Genomic DNA, 17,881 nt, shown 5'->3' on the forward strand with positions numbered 1-17,881 from the left:
AGAAAAGAAAAAATCAATGCATGGAATTTTCGGAGGGCGTTGCATTTCAATTGCCTGTTGATGGTGTAACGCAATCGCGATATTTGAGCCACAAATATCGAGAGAGAGTGTCGTGTGAATTGAAAAAGCGTCGGAAGCTGTGAACTAAATTGAAAAAATTGATAATCATTTTATTCGATTCCAACGTTTGTCTTTGGATATTTTCCAACGAATAACTTCGTCAGTCCAGCAGTTTTTTCAACAATTTCAGATACCTAAATTTAACTTGTGTGAAAATTGTTGAAAGAAATATCGAAATACGAAAATAGAATAAAAAATAACTTTGTTTTTAATTTCAGTTCAATTTTGTCTTACAAGTCTAATATGAGATTAATATTCATCTTGTCCTACATATATACTTATTTATTAATATTTTGTAATAATTCTATAACAATTTGACTTATAGTACACTTATTTTCCATCTTTTTTAAAAAGAAGAACGAGCTTGAGGGTACCAGCAACGATTAATCGCGAAACGTATTTTTAAAGATAGTACTACCACTTCTCTTGCCAGAATGTGGACTTTTTGATAAGTTGGTGATATAATGCTTGTTCTTCTCGCGAAACCGTGTCTCCATGCTTCTGAAATCCACCGTCTGCGCTTGCATAAAATTGCAACTTAGGGAAGATTAAAATTTTCGATGGTGAGCAAGAGCACCCAAGACGGCTCTCGAAACTCGTGTCCTTACGATTAAACATGGCGAGCACGATGAGGAAACTTGGAAAGCACTTTCTACCTAGAAGGAACGAACAATTTGTAACTAGCGTTGCCAGAGTTAGGCGAATGTTCGACGAAAGTAGAAGTATTTGCGTTAACAACGTGCATTTAATTATAATCCTGTTAGAAATGGAGATAGCACTAATATTTCCATATATGTTGCTGAAAACTCAGAATATGCTAGGAAAGTTTGAAATAAAATTCAGAATTGTCTTTCTATACATCTTCCAGTCAATCCTCTCGTTTTAAATTTTGAACAAATAGCATCGTATCTAAAATTAATTTTAAACAATTTTTTCCCAATTGGTACTCTTTACTTTTTTTTTAGGCTTTATTGATTTCGCAATATCTGTCTAGATAGCTTTTTAGTTTCAGTGCCTCTAACATCATATTCCACATCGATTATACACCTCTTGTTTTTGGTACGTCCACGAATTTTTTCCAACGACAGCAAGTTATACAACAAATCCATTAAATGGTTGAGCGCAGAGATCAATATAAAATACTCTGCTTCGCGTCGATGATCGAAATATCGTGACAGTGACGATTGAATGTTTCAAGTTCTTCATCGATATTGCGGCATGACCTCGGGCGAACCATGCGAGTTGTTGGTTGCCTGTAGTTCCATCAATTTAATTGTGATTTCTAGACTATTCACATTGAACCAGAATGCAATGGGACGTAAACAGTTTCTATGGAATTTTAATACATAAACGTTTCGATCATTTACTTAGCAAGTACTTTTGTCAGTGATATGAACCTTAATTTTCTCATCCCTTAGAAAGAGGCACTTCACTTAAGCTGTTCTCCATCTTCTCGTTGCCCTTTTTCTTGATCCTTGGTAGGGATTAGGAAAACGGATTAGGGGGAACGAAGAAAATCATGAGTTGATCATAATCTCTGATTTTTGTTCCTGGCTTTAGAAATGTTACAAAAGAAATAACAAATAACAAAAACGTTGACGTTATCTTCCTAAGAAGAGTTTCCTGGGTCATGTATTTTATGACAAGAAATATTTTCAACAGACCATTAACGCTGAAGATAACAGGGCCGAAGGATTTATGTAGTCCTCTTTGTATGTAAGAAACGAATACATATATATAACTTCTCTTGAAAATAAAAACTCAGTGCAGTGCAGCTTAGGTGCTTAAAATTTCCAATAAAAGTTTCATTAATTTCTGTCTATTACGCTTGCGATTTATTTGGCCTTAGCGCGCGGAGAGTGTTTAAAGCAGAAGTTCGCTGGAAAAAGTTCTGCCCCGTCGTAAAAAGCAGGGGCCATTACGATCGCGAAGTTAGTCACATGAAGTGAGTTCTAATGACGCGAATGCGGTAATAAATTTATAGTTTTCTGACATAAATAGAGTAAGCGAAAATGTGAGTATGAAATAAACAAAGAAAATAATTAGGTATTAAAAGACATTGTAAACATTAGAAATGTAACTACAGAAATCGAAATCTAATTTATTACTTACCTACGTTGTTATTAAAATCCTATTAAAACTGAAACTTTTCATCAAAATTGCTCAATATTGCGATATTCTATTTTCCAAGATTTTTCGTAATCTTTATTGCAATAAAAGATAATTTTCAATAACATAAGACGTGCAATTATTTAAGAAATATTAGAAAAGTTATGTTAAAGAAGTCAAATCGATTATTTCGAAGTATATTATGTAAATGTTTAGTTCCTTCAGTGTCGAAGGTTAAACTTGGATCACTCCGCGCTCGATTGCAGAGAAAAACGGAGGAGACACGTACGGCTTATCACAGCATGGAGCAATAAGTGGCACGTGTGTCGTCGAATGGATTTGCGGCCGACACGTGAGGTGTCGGCTGGCTTTGGCACATAACGTCACACGTGTAATATGTAATCGTCACGCTGATGCATTGCACTTGAATTACTGCGGTATTTCCGTGTCCCCTTTTACAGACGGGCCAAAATCCAGTGGTCATCAAAAAACAAATAATTACTCATTTGTAAATTATACTCACATTTAATATTAAAATGAAACTTATCGCACATGTACTTCAAAAGTGATATAACTCAAAAAACCTGATTTTTTAATTTTAGCTGTAAATCAGTTTGGTAAATACACATATATTTATTATAAAAAGTGTACTAGTTAAAGATCAAAATTATAGAATTTATTCAAAGAACTCTGCAAATATATATTACAAATTATTTAAATAACAGCAAGAAAATTATTTAATGCAAGTAACATGTAAGTATTTTTTAGACTAATTATTCAAGTGTTATAACTTTCATTATGAAAAACTACTCTTTATGTTAGTATTATGTATTTGATAAATAATTTTCTCCTAAACTCATAAATAGTTTCTTGCTTCCCTTCAAACATATTTTTTTGAGTCGTGTCACTTTGAAATACACTTTCGATATGTAGAAAAACAGCGGACATTTTTTGAGTACATACACTATTTCAGAATTCTCCATTTTATTTTTCTCCATGACCAAATTTAACCACTTTGCAACACTTTAATAAATTTAATGCTTAAATTCAGACTTTGAAAGATTAAATACCATTATCAAAGGCAACTGTTGCCCACTTTTAAAAGCCATGAATAATAGAAATAAATTCGCTTATCTTTCGTGCCACCCTATTATTTATTCACATTTACCAGAATTTCCACTATAATCTCATTTAAAATTAACACAGCAATTAAAAAGGTGCGCATATCTAAAATCTGACTATATGAAAAGTGATCCTTTTAAAAAATTCCAACCTGTAGGTACAATCTTTTTGACTTCCCTGTCAGGCCTTCCTCTGTTCCCATTTTCCTTTGTGGTTCAAAGAAATATTCGATGCACAGATCATTGAAAATAATCTTGAACATACCTCCGAAATGGCTTCCCACTTCAGTCCTCTCTATCAACTATAAATCTCGTCACGACAAGCTCTCGCGGAGTTCCACTCACTTACGTCATGCAGGGAACGCATAGGGCTGAAAAAGATACGCACCGATTCTATATCTCGCCTTTGTCTCGTGTTTCGCTCTTGCAAGCGACCCTCTATGGTTCATAACGGAACGTACACGAAAGCTCAAGATTCCATCGAAAGTGGGTCAATCGAAGAGGCAGCCGTCCGTTGAAAAAGCTCCCAGCCTGGTCCATTGTCGCCTCGAGTGGTCGAGCGTGCTCGGCGTCGAGAGAATTACCTCTTACGGCCATTCCAGCGGCGCCCTTTTTCGAGTCCTTCTTGCCAATTAAAGCTTCCAGACTGGACGTCTCGTTCGGAGCGTTGCTCGATAAGGAAGTCCCCCCGATGGTGGTTCCGCCTTACTGCGGAATTTCACGAGCCATTGACACTCCTGCCTTTGACGAGCATCGTTGTTACATACCCCACGGATCGTTTCAGCATCGAGAACGTTTCTCGACCAGCGTCTGCGCTCCCCATTGATTTTCGGAGCCATCCTTTTCTACTGGCAGTTCATCGTGCTGCTTCTACAGAGCAGAACCGAGGCCAGTATTTTTTGTTTAAACAGAAAATGAATTTAGAATGTTTTTTCGAAATTGGCGAGAGGACTTTTTTAGCTCTTTTTTTACACAGAGAAACCTCATGCTTTTAGAGAACATTTTTTTTCTTGTTTTTAGGATTAATGCTATTGATAAAAATGTCGTATTATTGATCGCGGAGAATAAATTTTTAAAGAAGACAAATCTCGTCATCTAAATAATAAATACAATACATAAGTCTCTTCGATCTCAATAATTTTGTTCTAACTCCCATATATCCTTCCTTTAAATGAATGCTCCTACGGATATAAAGACAGTAAACTTAAAATGAAAAAACTTTGTGAAACGTTCCATTTAAAAGAAGACCAGCGATCGTAACTTCCTTCAGAATAATAGTATTCCTCCAACAGTCCAAGAAATAGGTAGTCGGTTACAGTAACTCCAGCAAAACGTAAACTGGCAGGACCATAAAACGCTGTAACTCTAACGTTCCATCTTCCTGCTTCCCCGTAAGAATCTGCACTTGATCCTCTCTTGGATAAGACCTGAAGATTCTCTCAAAGGTCGTCTGCAGACCACCCCCGCTTAGACCACGTCGCTTTTCAGCACCGATAAACAATCTCGCGAGTAGAAGACAAGGGTCGACCAGTGTTCGCCAGTCGCGGCTCGTAATTTTCCTCTAAAGTCCGGATGGGCGTGCCCACGTCCACGGCGTAAGTTCGAAAGATCGCGAAGAAGAACCGCCGTAAATCGTCGGCTCAATAAAGAGGGATATAACACTTTGTCTCGGGTATAAGTGCAGCGGGAGACTTTCGAAGTGTTCCGAGTGAAGGCGATTTGTTTCGCGCTAGCGAGAGGGGCTAGCGAGGGTTGAAAGGCTGTGAAGGCTTCGGGACGCCACCCTCATGAGGGAAACAGCTCCTCATCCTCCTCTGCAAACAAGAACTATATGCATCGAGTTGCGTCGGTTGTTTAGCTGCCTCTGGCTGCAGATAAGTTCATTCGAGCTGACACAACGCTGTTATTATCTGCATCCTTGTGACAGCTGGGGGAGTTGCTGTCTCGCTTTTAGTGTTTCATCGCGCCAATTTTGTGAAACGGAATTCGAGGCTTTTCGTTACATGCAATTTTGATAGGGAAATGTGAAAGTGAGGGTTAGGTAAATGTTATAGTAGCTGATGTACTGGTACCTGGACACTCACATTAACTTTATTTCAGTTTAAGCCTAAATTGTGATTTAAAAAAATAGTACTGTTAATACAAGGCAAGAGTTATTGTAAAATAAAGAATTCAGTTACTGAAATATCAAGAATAGGAGAAAGCATTTTTTGGTTCTTCAATTATTGGGACATTTGAGATTTTAAGCTTCTGAGTACTGGAACATTTATCTAAATTCGTGACTGTAGAAAATATGATTTGATTAGTGTATGTGGGAATATTGTACATGCTAAAGAATCTGAAGGAAGATATTGTATTTAGTTCTGAACTTCCATCAGAATCATTTAATGAGAGTAATTCAATACGAGATTATGCTTCAGCGTCCCTCGAGTTCTTCGAAACTGTCTATAACTTCGGAAGATATATGAGAGTTGGTCTAGCATACTTTCTCGTATAGAAGCTTGTAATGAAAAGTTGATGGAGGCAGTGATTTGAAATTCTGAGACGTGGTTCTTTTGTGCTAAGAAAAATCATTGAAAGTAGATTTCAAACATTTGAAAGAATAATTGCGATCAAAGTATGTTGTCCACTAAAATCCATAGGACCTGTTTTCTCAAAACTATTTTGCAACAGCAGCTAGTGGGTAATCTCTTTCCTTAATACTTGCTTAGAAATGACAAATATCATCCATAATCGATTGCCAGTCGTGTGTAAGTGGATTTCTATACCTAAATAGTACTGATTTACAAACAATTACCTATTATTCCTAGCTCATGTGCATTTAATTAGTATCTCAAGTTTACAATAACTGTTAATCCTGCGCAGAGCACGTACCCACTGATCAGTATGCAGACTGCGAGGCTTTGTCAATTTCTGTATGCAGGAAAGCGTTTTACATTTCAAGATAAGCATCTTATTTACGATTCAATCCCGCGATGTATCGAAATCCGCACAAAACGGCTGCTCCATTTTCCACATTGTAGACACATTAGTTATGGTATGACGTGCTTCAGTAACTTACGAACATGCTAGGATATTACTCGAATTGTTTTATATAAATATCTATCTAAAAGATAATCACATAACCAAGTAATTTCTTATACGAACGTTTCATTTAAACAAAGCCCCGCTTGTATAAATTCTTATTCAACCAAGAGCTCACTGAAATTTTCCCATTGTTGAAAATCTCTGCCTGCAATGTAATTCTGTGTTACGACAATAGCTCCTTTCTCTCCAAAGAAATTTCATAGAATTAACCGCGTAACTGGAATTTCTTTTTCACGTTCGACAATAGTTTGCTTGTTCTGCATACAACGTTCAAAGCGATGCTTCGTCAACAAACACGCAATCATTCCGCACCGTGTGCGATAAATTTAATTGGAGCACACGACGGTTGTCCGCAAAGTTTCCAGTAACGTTTGCAATCGGTAATTCGGGTTGGAATTCAGCAGAATGTGTAACTGGTGCGTCGACCTCCAGCAAGAACAGGTGAAAATCCGAGGAATGTCGCAACCGTGGTCCCGACAAGAGTCGCGAAGCGGAGACACGACAGTCGATACCGCAAAAACGCATTATCGGCAGCTGAGGAGGACTCCCGAATCGGTCTGGTTCGTTGGATGCCACGAACTGTAACGAGTCGATATAGGTTTTACTGCGACGAAGATGTAAAGCAAAAAGTGCCCCTGTTTGTCTCAGTGTCCGCATGTACGTTTTCGTTGGGACGTTTCCCTCAGGCGTGGATCGGAATATAAATTGTTTCAATCAATTAGGACACAGTAATGTTCACATGCTTGAGTTCTGTCGGCTAATTGAGTAATCGTTTTTGTACTCTTAAAAGGACTATTTGTCGTATGGAATTGTTTTACTGAATCGAGATTACTTTAGTCAATTATTATTTATTAAGTGAAATTGAGGAGAAGTGTATGCACAAACTGTTTATTTCATTTGGATGCGTTTTTTAAAGAAACCTGTTATTTAGATTCCACGATAACAATAGATGTAAGTGTGAAGTTAGTATTGTGAGATTCTGGATATTCTTCAATGAGGGTAATATTATGGAAATATTCAGGGTGAAATGTTAATCTCTTGGAATTTGAGGTAAATCTGGAAAATACTTTTTTGATAAAGGACGCGAGATAGAGGATTTGATGATATAATTACGTTTCGTGTTATGGGACAGCGATTTTATTAAATATTTTTTGTTACAGATGAGTTCAGGAGTAAGGTTGCCTGCGAAAATGACGTCGTCAATCTTGTCTGCTACCCCGGACAGAGGGTTGCCATTTACAGTGCGTCTTTTGGCAGGACAGAATACGAATCTCTTCAGTGTCCACAACCTCGTGGAGTCAAGGAAGAAAGTGAGTCATGTTTTTTTATCTCTTATATCTGACATTTTTTCCAAGAACAAATTGGTATATTCTTTTTACACAAACTAAAATATTAGTATGAGTTTCCTTGCAATCATACTTATGAGATGACCTGATATGTGACATTGCTTCTCATTTCCATACACGTTACCTTGGAAGACTAGGAATCTTTTGAGGCAAGCATTGGAAAACAATCTAAGAGATATCTAAGACTCATGAACAGCAATAGTTTCTATCTTAGTAATTAAATAAATTTCATAGTATTCATTTTTCTGAAAATAAAATAATTTTCACCGCTATTGTTCATGAGGTAATCCAATAAATTTTTACTTTGCACTTTAAGTACTACATTTATAACTATCCAATTCCTATAAACTGAAAATTCCCTGTCGTCATGATTTAGAAAGTCCGTTGCAAGTTAATGTCCTCATAACCCTCGAGGCTACGAAAGCTTCCAAGAAAAGTAATGACTGAAAAGTGATTCAGTAGTTAGCTCATGAAATGTTTACGCGAGCATAAACATTCATGGGCGTGCTGTTAAAGGAAGTGCACATGGAATGTGTGAATCTGAAAGAGCAATTCTGTTTTTAACAATATTCATAACTTCCTTTGTACTGTCCCTGAAACGTCATATTATGGTCGTATTCTGTAGGTTAAAAAAAATGTTTAAACCAACGTTTGAAGAATAGTGTCGCTTCCAGAGAATCGATAGAAAGCTCTAGAAAAATGTGATGCTCAGAGCTACAACGTCTTGGCATTTATTCAAAATTCTTGGCCTGAGCTGCATCGATCATCAATTTTTCCCTGTCGAATAAACTTCGGGTCAATTGAGTTCCTCCCGCGGGTCACAGTGACAGTTCAAAGGTTCCCGCGAATTCTGTAGCTCCGCCACTCAAACGTGACAATAAGGAACACGTAACAGGCCCTTCTCGAACACCCCCTCTGCAATATTGGTCGTCGAACGATATCGTTTCAATCTGCGTGTCCCTTCATCGTGTGACACATCGCCCGTTCATGCCACGTCGCTTGCACAAAGGAACCCGCTGCGAGGGTGACACGCTCAAGTGGCTCCCCGTTCTGCCACGTTTCGAGGTTTCATGAGGTCCCTATGGGAGAAGATTAGTAAAATTGTAGCTTAATTCGTCGGGAACTGAAAGAAACTTGTCAGCCCTTTCAACAGGGCTGAGGGTTCCTCCAAAGAGTAGCGTTCCTCCTAGGGAATTGTAATTTCGAGAATTTAAACGTCCGTCACTTTAGTCTTCGTGAATTCGAAATTAATTAATCCCTTGTCTTGAGATAACTACTTTTTCATTGTACGTACGTCAAAATTAATTTGAAGAGGTAAGTGGTTAGTAATAGATCTACAGATTATTAGAATATTAAATGCACAGAAATATTCAAAGTGTAATATTGGTATACCTAAAGCTCTTATTATTGAGGTTTTCAGGTGCAAACTGTGTCGTTTTGAAAAAAGCATTCAAATGTTATGCAAGCAATTACTGATAAATTAAGAAAGCTTTTAGCTGGAGAGCTGAAATTCCATGTAGTCTTATACATATGTATATGTTTATTCCAAATGAACCTGAAGACCTTAAATGTAAAAGCAAGAAGCTATTAGACAGTAAATGTATAAAATCTGTGACAATAGTTTCGCGTTATTTTTATCAAATGAATCTCTATTTAAGTTCCATTTATTTTGTTGTGCTTGCAAAGATACCAATACGTATAAATATCCCTAAATAATAGATATTCTGAGCTAGGCGAAATTTCTATATTAAATTCTGACTTTGACTCGACATATTGATTCGTGCACATTTATCTTTGAATTGGTGTCGAATGGAGGCCTCTCAGTCACAGATTTTGATGAAGTTGACGTTTTCATTCTGCGTCGCACAGTAGTTATAGTCACCCTTTATACGGACGTTCGGTTCTCGCTTGATGAACGATCTCCGCGAGCTACTGGCAAATCGAAAAACAATTTTTGGTCGGGCACGAAACGGACACGCTGAATGGATCAATTCTGTCCTGGTTACAGCGTGCATGGCGTCATATGCGACGGAGACTGTGCTGAATTTGTGCCACGGAAAACGACGTTGCTCCGTGGTGGCAAACAGTTCAACGTTCGGTGAACCCTGTAGCCCCGATAGCAGAACCTATTTGAAGGTCGTCTACACCTGCGGTGAGTCCATATTTTCTATATACTTCTCTTATTTATTTTAGACTGTCTATTACTGTAAAATAGAGAACAACCGAAAAGCAAAGAAATGTGAGAAAATATATTTGGGTTTCAATTTAGGGCCAAACTATCTTTATATTCTTTTATCAAAGCATTCCACTATATTTTTAAAAAATATTTGATTTTATTGTCGATGTAATAATGTAGATCACAACTTTTTTTTTACTCAGTATTTATTTGCTTTTCGGCAGAAACAATTTATTTTTGAAAATTACTATGAAGAGTCATTTCAATATTGTTATAATTTAATTTTTGTTACAATTTATTCACACACTTGCTTGATTGAATTTCATCGAGCAATTTCCCAACTGGAAACAAATGAACAATTGATAGAAAATTTTAATATTACTATGCCAGCGTTTGATGGAACATTATGTTTTACAGACGCGAGATTGATGTTTAAAAGTGATAACGTGCACTTTATGCAATCGTTGAAAGAATTTGAGTTGACGTTTGAACATTTTTCCATAAGCAATCAACGGTGCGGAACATTTGTTTTCGCGAAATATCGCACGTCCTCTGATCCCTTTATGAAATGACCATTCATTCGAGAAAAATATTCACCGTTACGTAATAAATCACCACGAATTTTTAATTCCTCAGTGAAAACAAGCGCATAGGGGCGATTTTCAATTTCAGTTGAAATTCGGTGGGAAAATCTGTACGTGAAAAATTTTCGCAAATAATTTAGTAGTATCCGTTGTACATTGCTCCAAACTATCAAAACGAATAAATTATTCGTTTCGCCAACTGATTTTACCAATAATACAATAAGTTACAAATTTCATACACATGTTGCAGCAAGAACTGTTTTAGTCAAGAATCAAAATCTTTAAAAATGGGAACTAATAGTTCTCTTATTCAATCTTATATCTATAGAATAGATAATTCTTGAAAGTAAAACAATACGAATATAAATAATTTCGTCAGATTTTTAAACCAAACCAATCTAATGTCCAAAGTAGCATAAAACGATTCACACTCGCTAATAACCAAGTAGTGGATGTGAAATAAAACAGAAACAAGAAGAGGAAGAAGAATCAAAAATCAATTCATCTTCATATTGAACCTTCATTACAGTGTCTCCTCGTCATGCATTCACAGTTCGCTAACATTAAGCTTATATCGAAAGACTTGGTCTTCACATTATGTCACTTTGCTACGTGCAAAAAATTCGTTTACTTATTCCCAAAAGTGTGTACTCCCTATTTCAGACATACTTATATTGACTACGATAGAAATAATGTTACGAATAATCAGAGGTCTCGCAAGCCACAGTCTATCTTAAGTCGCGGCTGACCCAATAAACAAACAACAAAATCGATGAAGGCCCATGTTAATACATACAGTCGATCGACCTAAAAAGCTTTCAGAACGATTGACGAGGCAGCGCCAGCACGCGGGAAGTTCCGCTGATGGCTTTTCACTCCGGATGGCTCGTTTCTGTACTTAATGGCCAGTCGGTTCGGGCGAAAGGACAGGCTTAATAGCCATTGTTTGAAGCGGTGGAAAGTGAATAATGATCGGCGGTATGCTATCCCCGATGGTCCAATCTTCAATGCAACGAATTCCACGATTTTTGGACATGGTAAAGGGTTTCTTTTTAGCGTTCACTTTGGAACTGAAACATTTAAAGGATTTGACGTAGACCAGATATCCAGGTGTTGCCTCGGCCATTGTTTTGAGAATTTTATACGGACGTTTGTGGTATCAGCGTCGAAAAATTTTATTAAATAGAAGCTTGTCGAAGGTCTTAAAAAGAAGCTCGCTTGTGGGAAATTCTGTTCTCATATCTTATTTAGGTACGACAGAAGGTTTTTCTCGCTTTAAATTTCATATAAGAAAGCTAGTTTAATAATTACTGATGAGAGCAGATTACAGTGAGTTAATTAGAACTCGTATAGGGATTCTTCATAATCCTGGGGATATTCTTTATAGTTTGCAAAGGTTGGAAGCTTTATAAAACATTCAATTTTCTTTTAGCCATCATTTTCCTGTCCTGGATATTAAGCTTTTCAGATTTAGCCACAGGATTTAATGAAATCTCATATCGTAAATAATGTACGCGACTGTTGTGGTTACGTGATGCACAATTTATGTATGACGTATGGTTCCAGAGTTAATTTCATTGAAACCCTACCATAATTCAGGCATAAGTTAGATCTAATGCAGATCCAAACCAGACCTTTCGTACAGTAAGTAACACTAAATTATAATTTAAGTCTATATTTTTCCTAATTAAAAATGATGGGTTCACTGAAAAACAGGTGCATGCCACGATGCACGTTTTAGCAAAAATATTCTCTCAGAAAACTCGCTACTAAATTATAATTACTTTAATTGGTAAATTACTCATGGCTATCTCTGCCCACATATCACAATCTGAATTATTATACCTAACTCTGTAACCACATTACACCAGCTGAGTATTAACATATCTTTATTTAAGAAAGTATACATACAACAATGCCATTATAGAAGTTAATTAAACAGACACTAAATTGCAGGTGCTACTGAATGATCCCTTTTCTTCTAACCTCATCCATAAATATTATTCTCCCTCACACAGCACTAAAAAGCACCTTTCAACTAATCACTCATCTTAAACCCTGCTCCACCTAACACGCCACACTTCAAACCCTGACATTCCTCAACCATCATCCTCTTTTAAACCAAACTACCCACGAAGCTCAAAATTCCTAAGAGACCCGCCCCAGCTTAATATCTCCGCCGTACGAACTTCCAAATCCCGTTAAACTCCCAACGAAGATCTCTAGCAATAGCACTTCCTCGAAGGCCCTCCCTAAACAAAAGCATCGAGATCCAACGACGCCCCACGACCTGACCCTATCTTTTCACGTTCCTCCACTGAAAGATCCACTCTGGACTCTCGCTATGGAACGCGGAAGGAGCCCAGGAAATAGGAGCCCAAGCGTTGGTGCCTTTCTGGGAGGAGCCACGCGAAAGTCTCGTCGTGGGGTAACTCGGTAATCTCGGCCCCGTGGAGCGTGAAATTTTCAAAAACAGCTCGACATCCAGCCACGGGCCACTAACGATAGCGTCGCGACGGTATCGTTGGCCGTCCCGTCGGTGCATTTCCGCGTAAAATTCCAGAATAATGATACCGTGGGGCCTTTAACGACCGCCTCCGCGTCTGTTCGACCAAGAATTCGTCCGGGAATCGGACGCACAATGGCGGCGTAACGAGCGGCCTCCGCTCTCTTGTAACGCGCGGCTATTTCATTGTGCAGCTCGCGAGCCGCGGAAAACCGAGGGAAACCTCCCCCTCTCGACTACTTTTTCTTCCTGGCTCGGGACGAGAGCTCGTCCGGATACAGCCACGGACATTTTTAATGGCACTCGGCGGCCGCCTTCCTGCCCCGAACAGTGCAACATTGTCACGAAGTAACGACCGCCTGCTTGTGCTCAGTTTATAGCGGCACCTTCGAAGAATCGGGGAGGATATAATAAGGCTCGTTATTCTGTTCCTTTCTGGGTTGCTGCTTCCTTCTGTGTCGGGTATTGTTTGAGGAGCTGGGTGGAGCGTCAGGGATGGGATTGTCTGGAATATTGGGTCGGGGAGTTCGTAGCGAGGGTGTTAGGAACAGGTGGTTCGAAGATATGCGGGTTTAATATTCGTTAACCAGTCTGGGATGGGTAGAGTGTGTGTATATTTAGTGTACATGAATATTTCGTTAATGGATTAATATATTCCAGTGATTATGGTAAGGCTTTGATACTACAAGGATGCAATGGGCTTTGTGTAGATGGTATCTCGTAGGGATTTCTAGTTTTCCTTACAACACTGTTAAATACATTTAGCACGCCTGGTATCGTGGTTTTGTTTAGAGAGGAGATTTATAAGTATCGCTATTAGGACTCGAATAGTTTCCATCAGACTTTTTCTCAGCTTTATGTTGTGGTAGATCTTCACTGGTTCTAACGTGCAGAACCAGTAGAGTGATTCCGCGTGACGACAGACATATTTCAAGTGTCCTTTCAATAATCAATAACTCGAAAACGAAACGTCAAAAACAATTTCGTTATTATTGATTTTTGCTCCCCTTTGGCATGTAGTATCACCCTCTAAAATTTTTAACAACTGTTATCGAACATCGTGTATCCCATGACCCATTTCTGTTATATTGCTCATAATCTTTAAATTTTAAGACCGTGTTCGCTTATTTTATGATCATTTGTAAGCTATTAAAGGTAGTATAGTACTTTTAGGCACAGTTAGACGGAAATTTAATAGCTAATACTAGACGTCAAAATAACCTCCCATATAGCACAGAAACGTCTTAAAAACGTCTTAAAGAGATCCAGTAAGGTACTAAAGGTGTCCAAAAAACATGTCTGAGACGTTCGCTGTGACAAATCGGTATGTTTTTAGGAAGTCTTAAAAGACACTCATAAAAGATCTCAAAGACGTCCAAATTACGTCTCTAAGATGTTCAGACAAAAAAGAGACGCCTTTCAGACGCCCATGTAGTGTGTCGTTAATACGTCTTATGGGCATAAATTTCACAAGTTTTCAAGATGTATGCTGTTGGACACTTTTAAGAGATCCAAATTGTCTCATAAGACGTTCAGGTAAAAATGATTGCAAATTCAGGCGAATGATTGCAAAGTGTAAAAAGTCTCACACCCCTGTCAAAGATAGTGCATTTCAAAGATCAACAATCGTGGCTAAATAAGAGGTCGAACACGTACTTGAAATATTTTATAAACTTCAGTCTCAAATTTACTAATTCCCAGCGCGTCGATTCTCTTGAACGTTGAAATATTTCACGACTGGCATTGCAAACGATTACAAGAAATGCGTGCGTGAATATCGCCTTGAGTTCGCGGCAGCCGTGACATGCGACGCGTGCGCATAATCTATGGCACGATAGGGAGCAGAAGAACGATGGGAATACTCAAGCAGAGCGCATGACGAATGCACGTATGCAAATCCTTCCACTGATCTAATTGCATATTAACGACGCGCAGAATTTGCGTCTGAGAGGGATCAAGACGTAACGTCTCCTTAGGTTAATGCAATATTAAACACGTTTTTCGCGTAGCTGCGGGGAGCCGACGTATCCGTTTCAGATCACTGCGCCGAGTTCTGATCATTGCTCTCTTAGCGTCAGTTGCGAATAATGACACGCGACGGCATGATTAATCGCGGCCACTTATGTAAATTACTTCACTAAGCGAGGCATAACGCTGCGGGGGTTTTGTAAGATTTCAATTTCCAAAGGTGGGCGTTGCTCATGAAAATAATTTCGGGTTCGAGCTTAATAATTAATTGATTAATTTTACGAGAATTAATCTTTAATATTTAATATTGTCAAATCTGTTAAATTAACATGCATTCAAGTTTAAAATAGTAATTAGAGATAGAAACTAGTATGAAATTTATTTCCCAGCGAAATGGAAGAATTAATTAGAAAAGAAGTCATTATAATAGTATTTCTTATTCATTTACAGTGACTCCTGAGTAATTCACAAAGATCTATCAGATTCACGTATCAAAACAAATAAAAAATACAGATATTTATTTTTCGCTAATCGTCAAATTATTTATTTAACGATTATTTTCAATATTCTAGATAGCAATTTATATCTTTCACTGGAAAATAGTCAATGAAAGAAGCTGTTTTATAAATAGATGCTTAAGCACTCCACATCGCAGTGATCGAGAGGTTCATTCGGTAGCAGAAAATGGAACTCATTAGTCGGCGCTGGTCTCGCTCCAATCGCGTCCATTCTCGAGGAAGAAGCAGAAAAGCAGAAGGATACGTAGGGGGCCCGTATTCTAATTTAACAGTGAGTCATGCATGCCTCTATAAGGTACGCAGCTTTCCTCGTTGTCGGGCAAAATATGCGCATATGTTCAGCCAGCGAAAAAGCCACCGGGAATAATAAGCGTGCACGCTACGGGACGAATATTCTTCTGCTTCAGATCGAACTTCTACGTCCCCTGGTGGTTTTTATCGCTTCAACTTCTGACAACGAGCGCCTATTGCGCCACGGTCACGTAATTCCTTCCTGTACGCTACCCTACGTCATCGAGCCTTAATCTTCCGACTTTATTTTCGTAAAACATTGTGATTTATGGCGTATAATGTCTACGGGAAAGTGTCATGGACCCGATAAATTTAAAAAAGTTACTCGCAGGGTACGGAAGTTTAGAAAATGGAGGAATAACGTCTTGATTTCAAAGTTATTAAGTTCGAGATTTCGAGTAAATTGAAAGTCGAAAAAATTGGAATTTGATCTTAATTTTGGTTGATACATGAGAACCAGTATCTAAGTCACATTTTTTCTGAAATTGAGTTAATAGCATTAATTTATTACACATGAACCCTTTATTTTAGATTCCCTATTTTTCCGATTTTTCCAAATAGTAGGTGTCACGTTACTATATTTGCTATAGCAAATTTGTTTTACTTTAAATTAAAATTATAATATAATTATAATTTGCTATAACTAAATTAGAGCAAAACTGGTCCCAAACAATTGGAAAACCTCGGCCTCACACTATAAATTTCCTATAATACGTAACGTAAGTTCACGCGCCATCATAATAACGTGTTCCCACCCTTAGTTCCAATGTCTTGGTATTGTTTCTTTTCTCAAACGTTATAACCCACATCCTACACAGAAAATTAGACGTACAAGGATATCACTTGTGACTTCATTGCTGACGATTGAGGTTCATTGAAAGTCGCTCGACCTGGGTTGGTGGAAAAATCAGTCCAGGCTCATCGCACATGTGCACTTAGGCACGTTGCAACGTCAGACGAAATCAAACGTAATTCCTATTCTATTGACGATACCGCTCGCAAAGCTTTGCCCACGATGCTCTCCCTTCTTCTCGAGACGGCTCCCGGCGTTAGACCATTGACCCGGAATAATTACAGAGCAATCTCAAAGTCTAATTGGATCCGCATGAATTATCCGCATACATCAAAGTACCCTGCGGTGTTACCTGCATTGGTTTGACACCGTGCTAAGCATTTCCTTATTAAATACGAGGCCACCTGTAATCGTCAATTAGAGATAAACGACTGGAGTCACTGTTCGTTCTTCCACGACGAAACCATTCGTAGAATTCACTGGAGTCAGTAGAAAAAAAGAGAAGGCGCTTGATTAAGAAAAAAAACTAAATAAAACTTGTGCACTGAAGGCACAGAAATGCTGAGATAAAAAATTAAAAATTTCTGTTTGCAAGGTGGATGTTCGACTGACCAGTAGAAAATACCAGCGTAGCTTTCAGATAACTTTTTTCTTACTTCGTGAAATTGAACTATGAGTTTGCTTTAATGGAAAAGTTACGTGCACTATTATTATTCAGAATTTCCTTTCTAATTTATAGTTTTACGAGTGTAGAATTCTTTGTGTTTTCCTGTATTTGTTAGAGTACGTGATTTTTCAAATAATCAGACTGGTTTGATAACTCACAATCGAAGAAACGGGGTACAGAGTAGAGTTCCCTATACTATGCCGCTATAAATATTTCCGCGAGTAGCGCGGGGGAATAATGGAAAATTTATGTGACACGTTGGACGAAGTATGAGCGAGACTTTACTCCGGAATCAGGAGCTACGCGCATCCTTTTCCACTTCATTTGTCCTCGTTAAATTTTCTCGATGACGTTCCAGAAAACGAGCGTTGGTAAATATAGGAGACTAAGCGAAAAACGAGAAACGAGACTGGACTAGGGTGACGGAAAGAAGAAAAATGAGGGTACTGAGACTTGTCAGGGACATCCTAGATTCTTCGCGAATTATCCGATCGATACTGTTGTTTCAATCTCTGAGTCGACTATTTTTGCATAATTTATTTTAACTTAATATTATCGATATTCATAGCAATTCTCGATGTTATATATCTTGAAA

At 38.1% G+C, this 17,881-nt stretch overlaps 1 protein-coding gene across 1 annotated transcript in view; it reads left to right on the forward strand.

Annotated features, from left to right (window-relative positions):
- Positions 1–17,881, forward strand: part of LOC143185865 (uncharacterized) — a 264,291-nt gene that overhangs the window by 187,549 nt on the left and 58,861 nt on the right. Inside the window, exons 4-5 of the mRNA XM_076389155.1 lie at positions 7,598–7,747; positions 9,792–9,935. Of these exons, the coding sequence (XP_076245270.1) occupies positions 7,598–7,747; positions 9,792–9,935 (294 nt within the window). The remainder of the gene's footprint in view (positions 1–7,597; positions 7,748–9,791; positions 9,936–17,881) is intronic.

Source organism: Calliopsis andreniformis, chromosome 12 (genome assembly GCF_051401765.1).
Source record: "Calliopsis andreniformis isolate RMS-2024a chromosome 12, iyCalAndr_principal, whole genome shotgun sequence".
Classification (NCBI taxonomy): Eukaryota; Metazoa; Arthropoda; class Insecta; order Hymenoptera; family Andrenidae; genus Calliopsis; species Calliopsis andreniformis.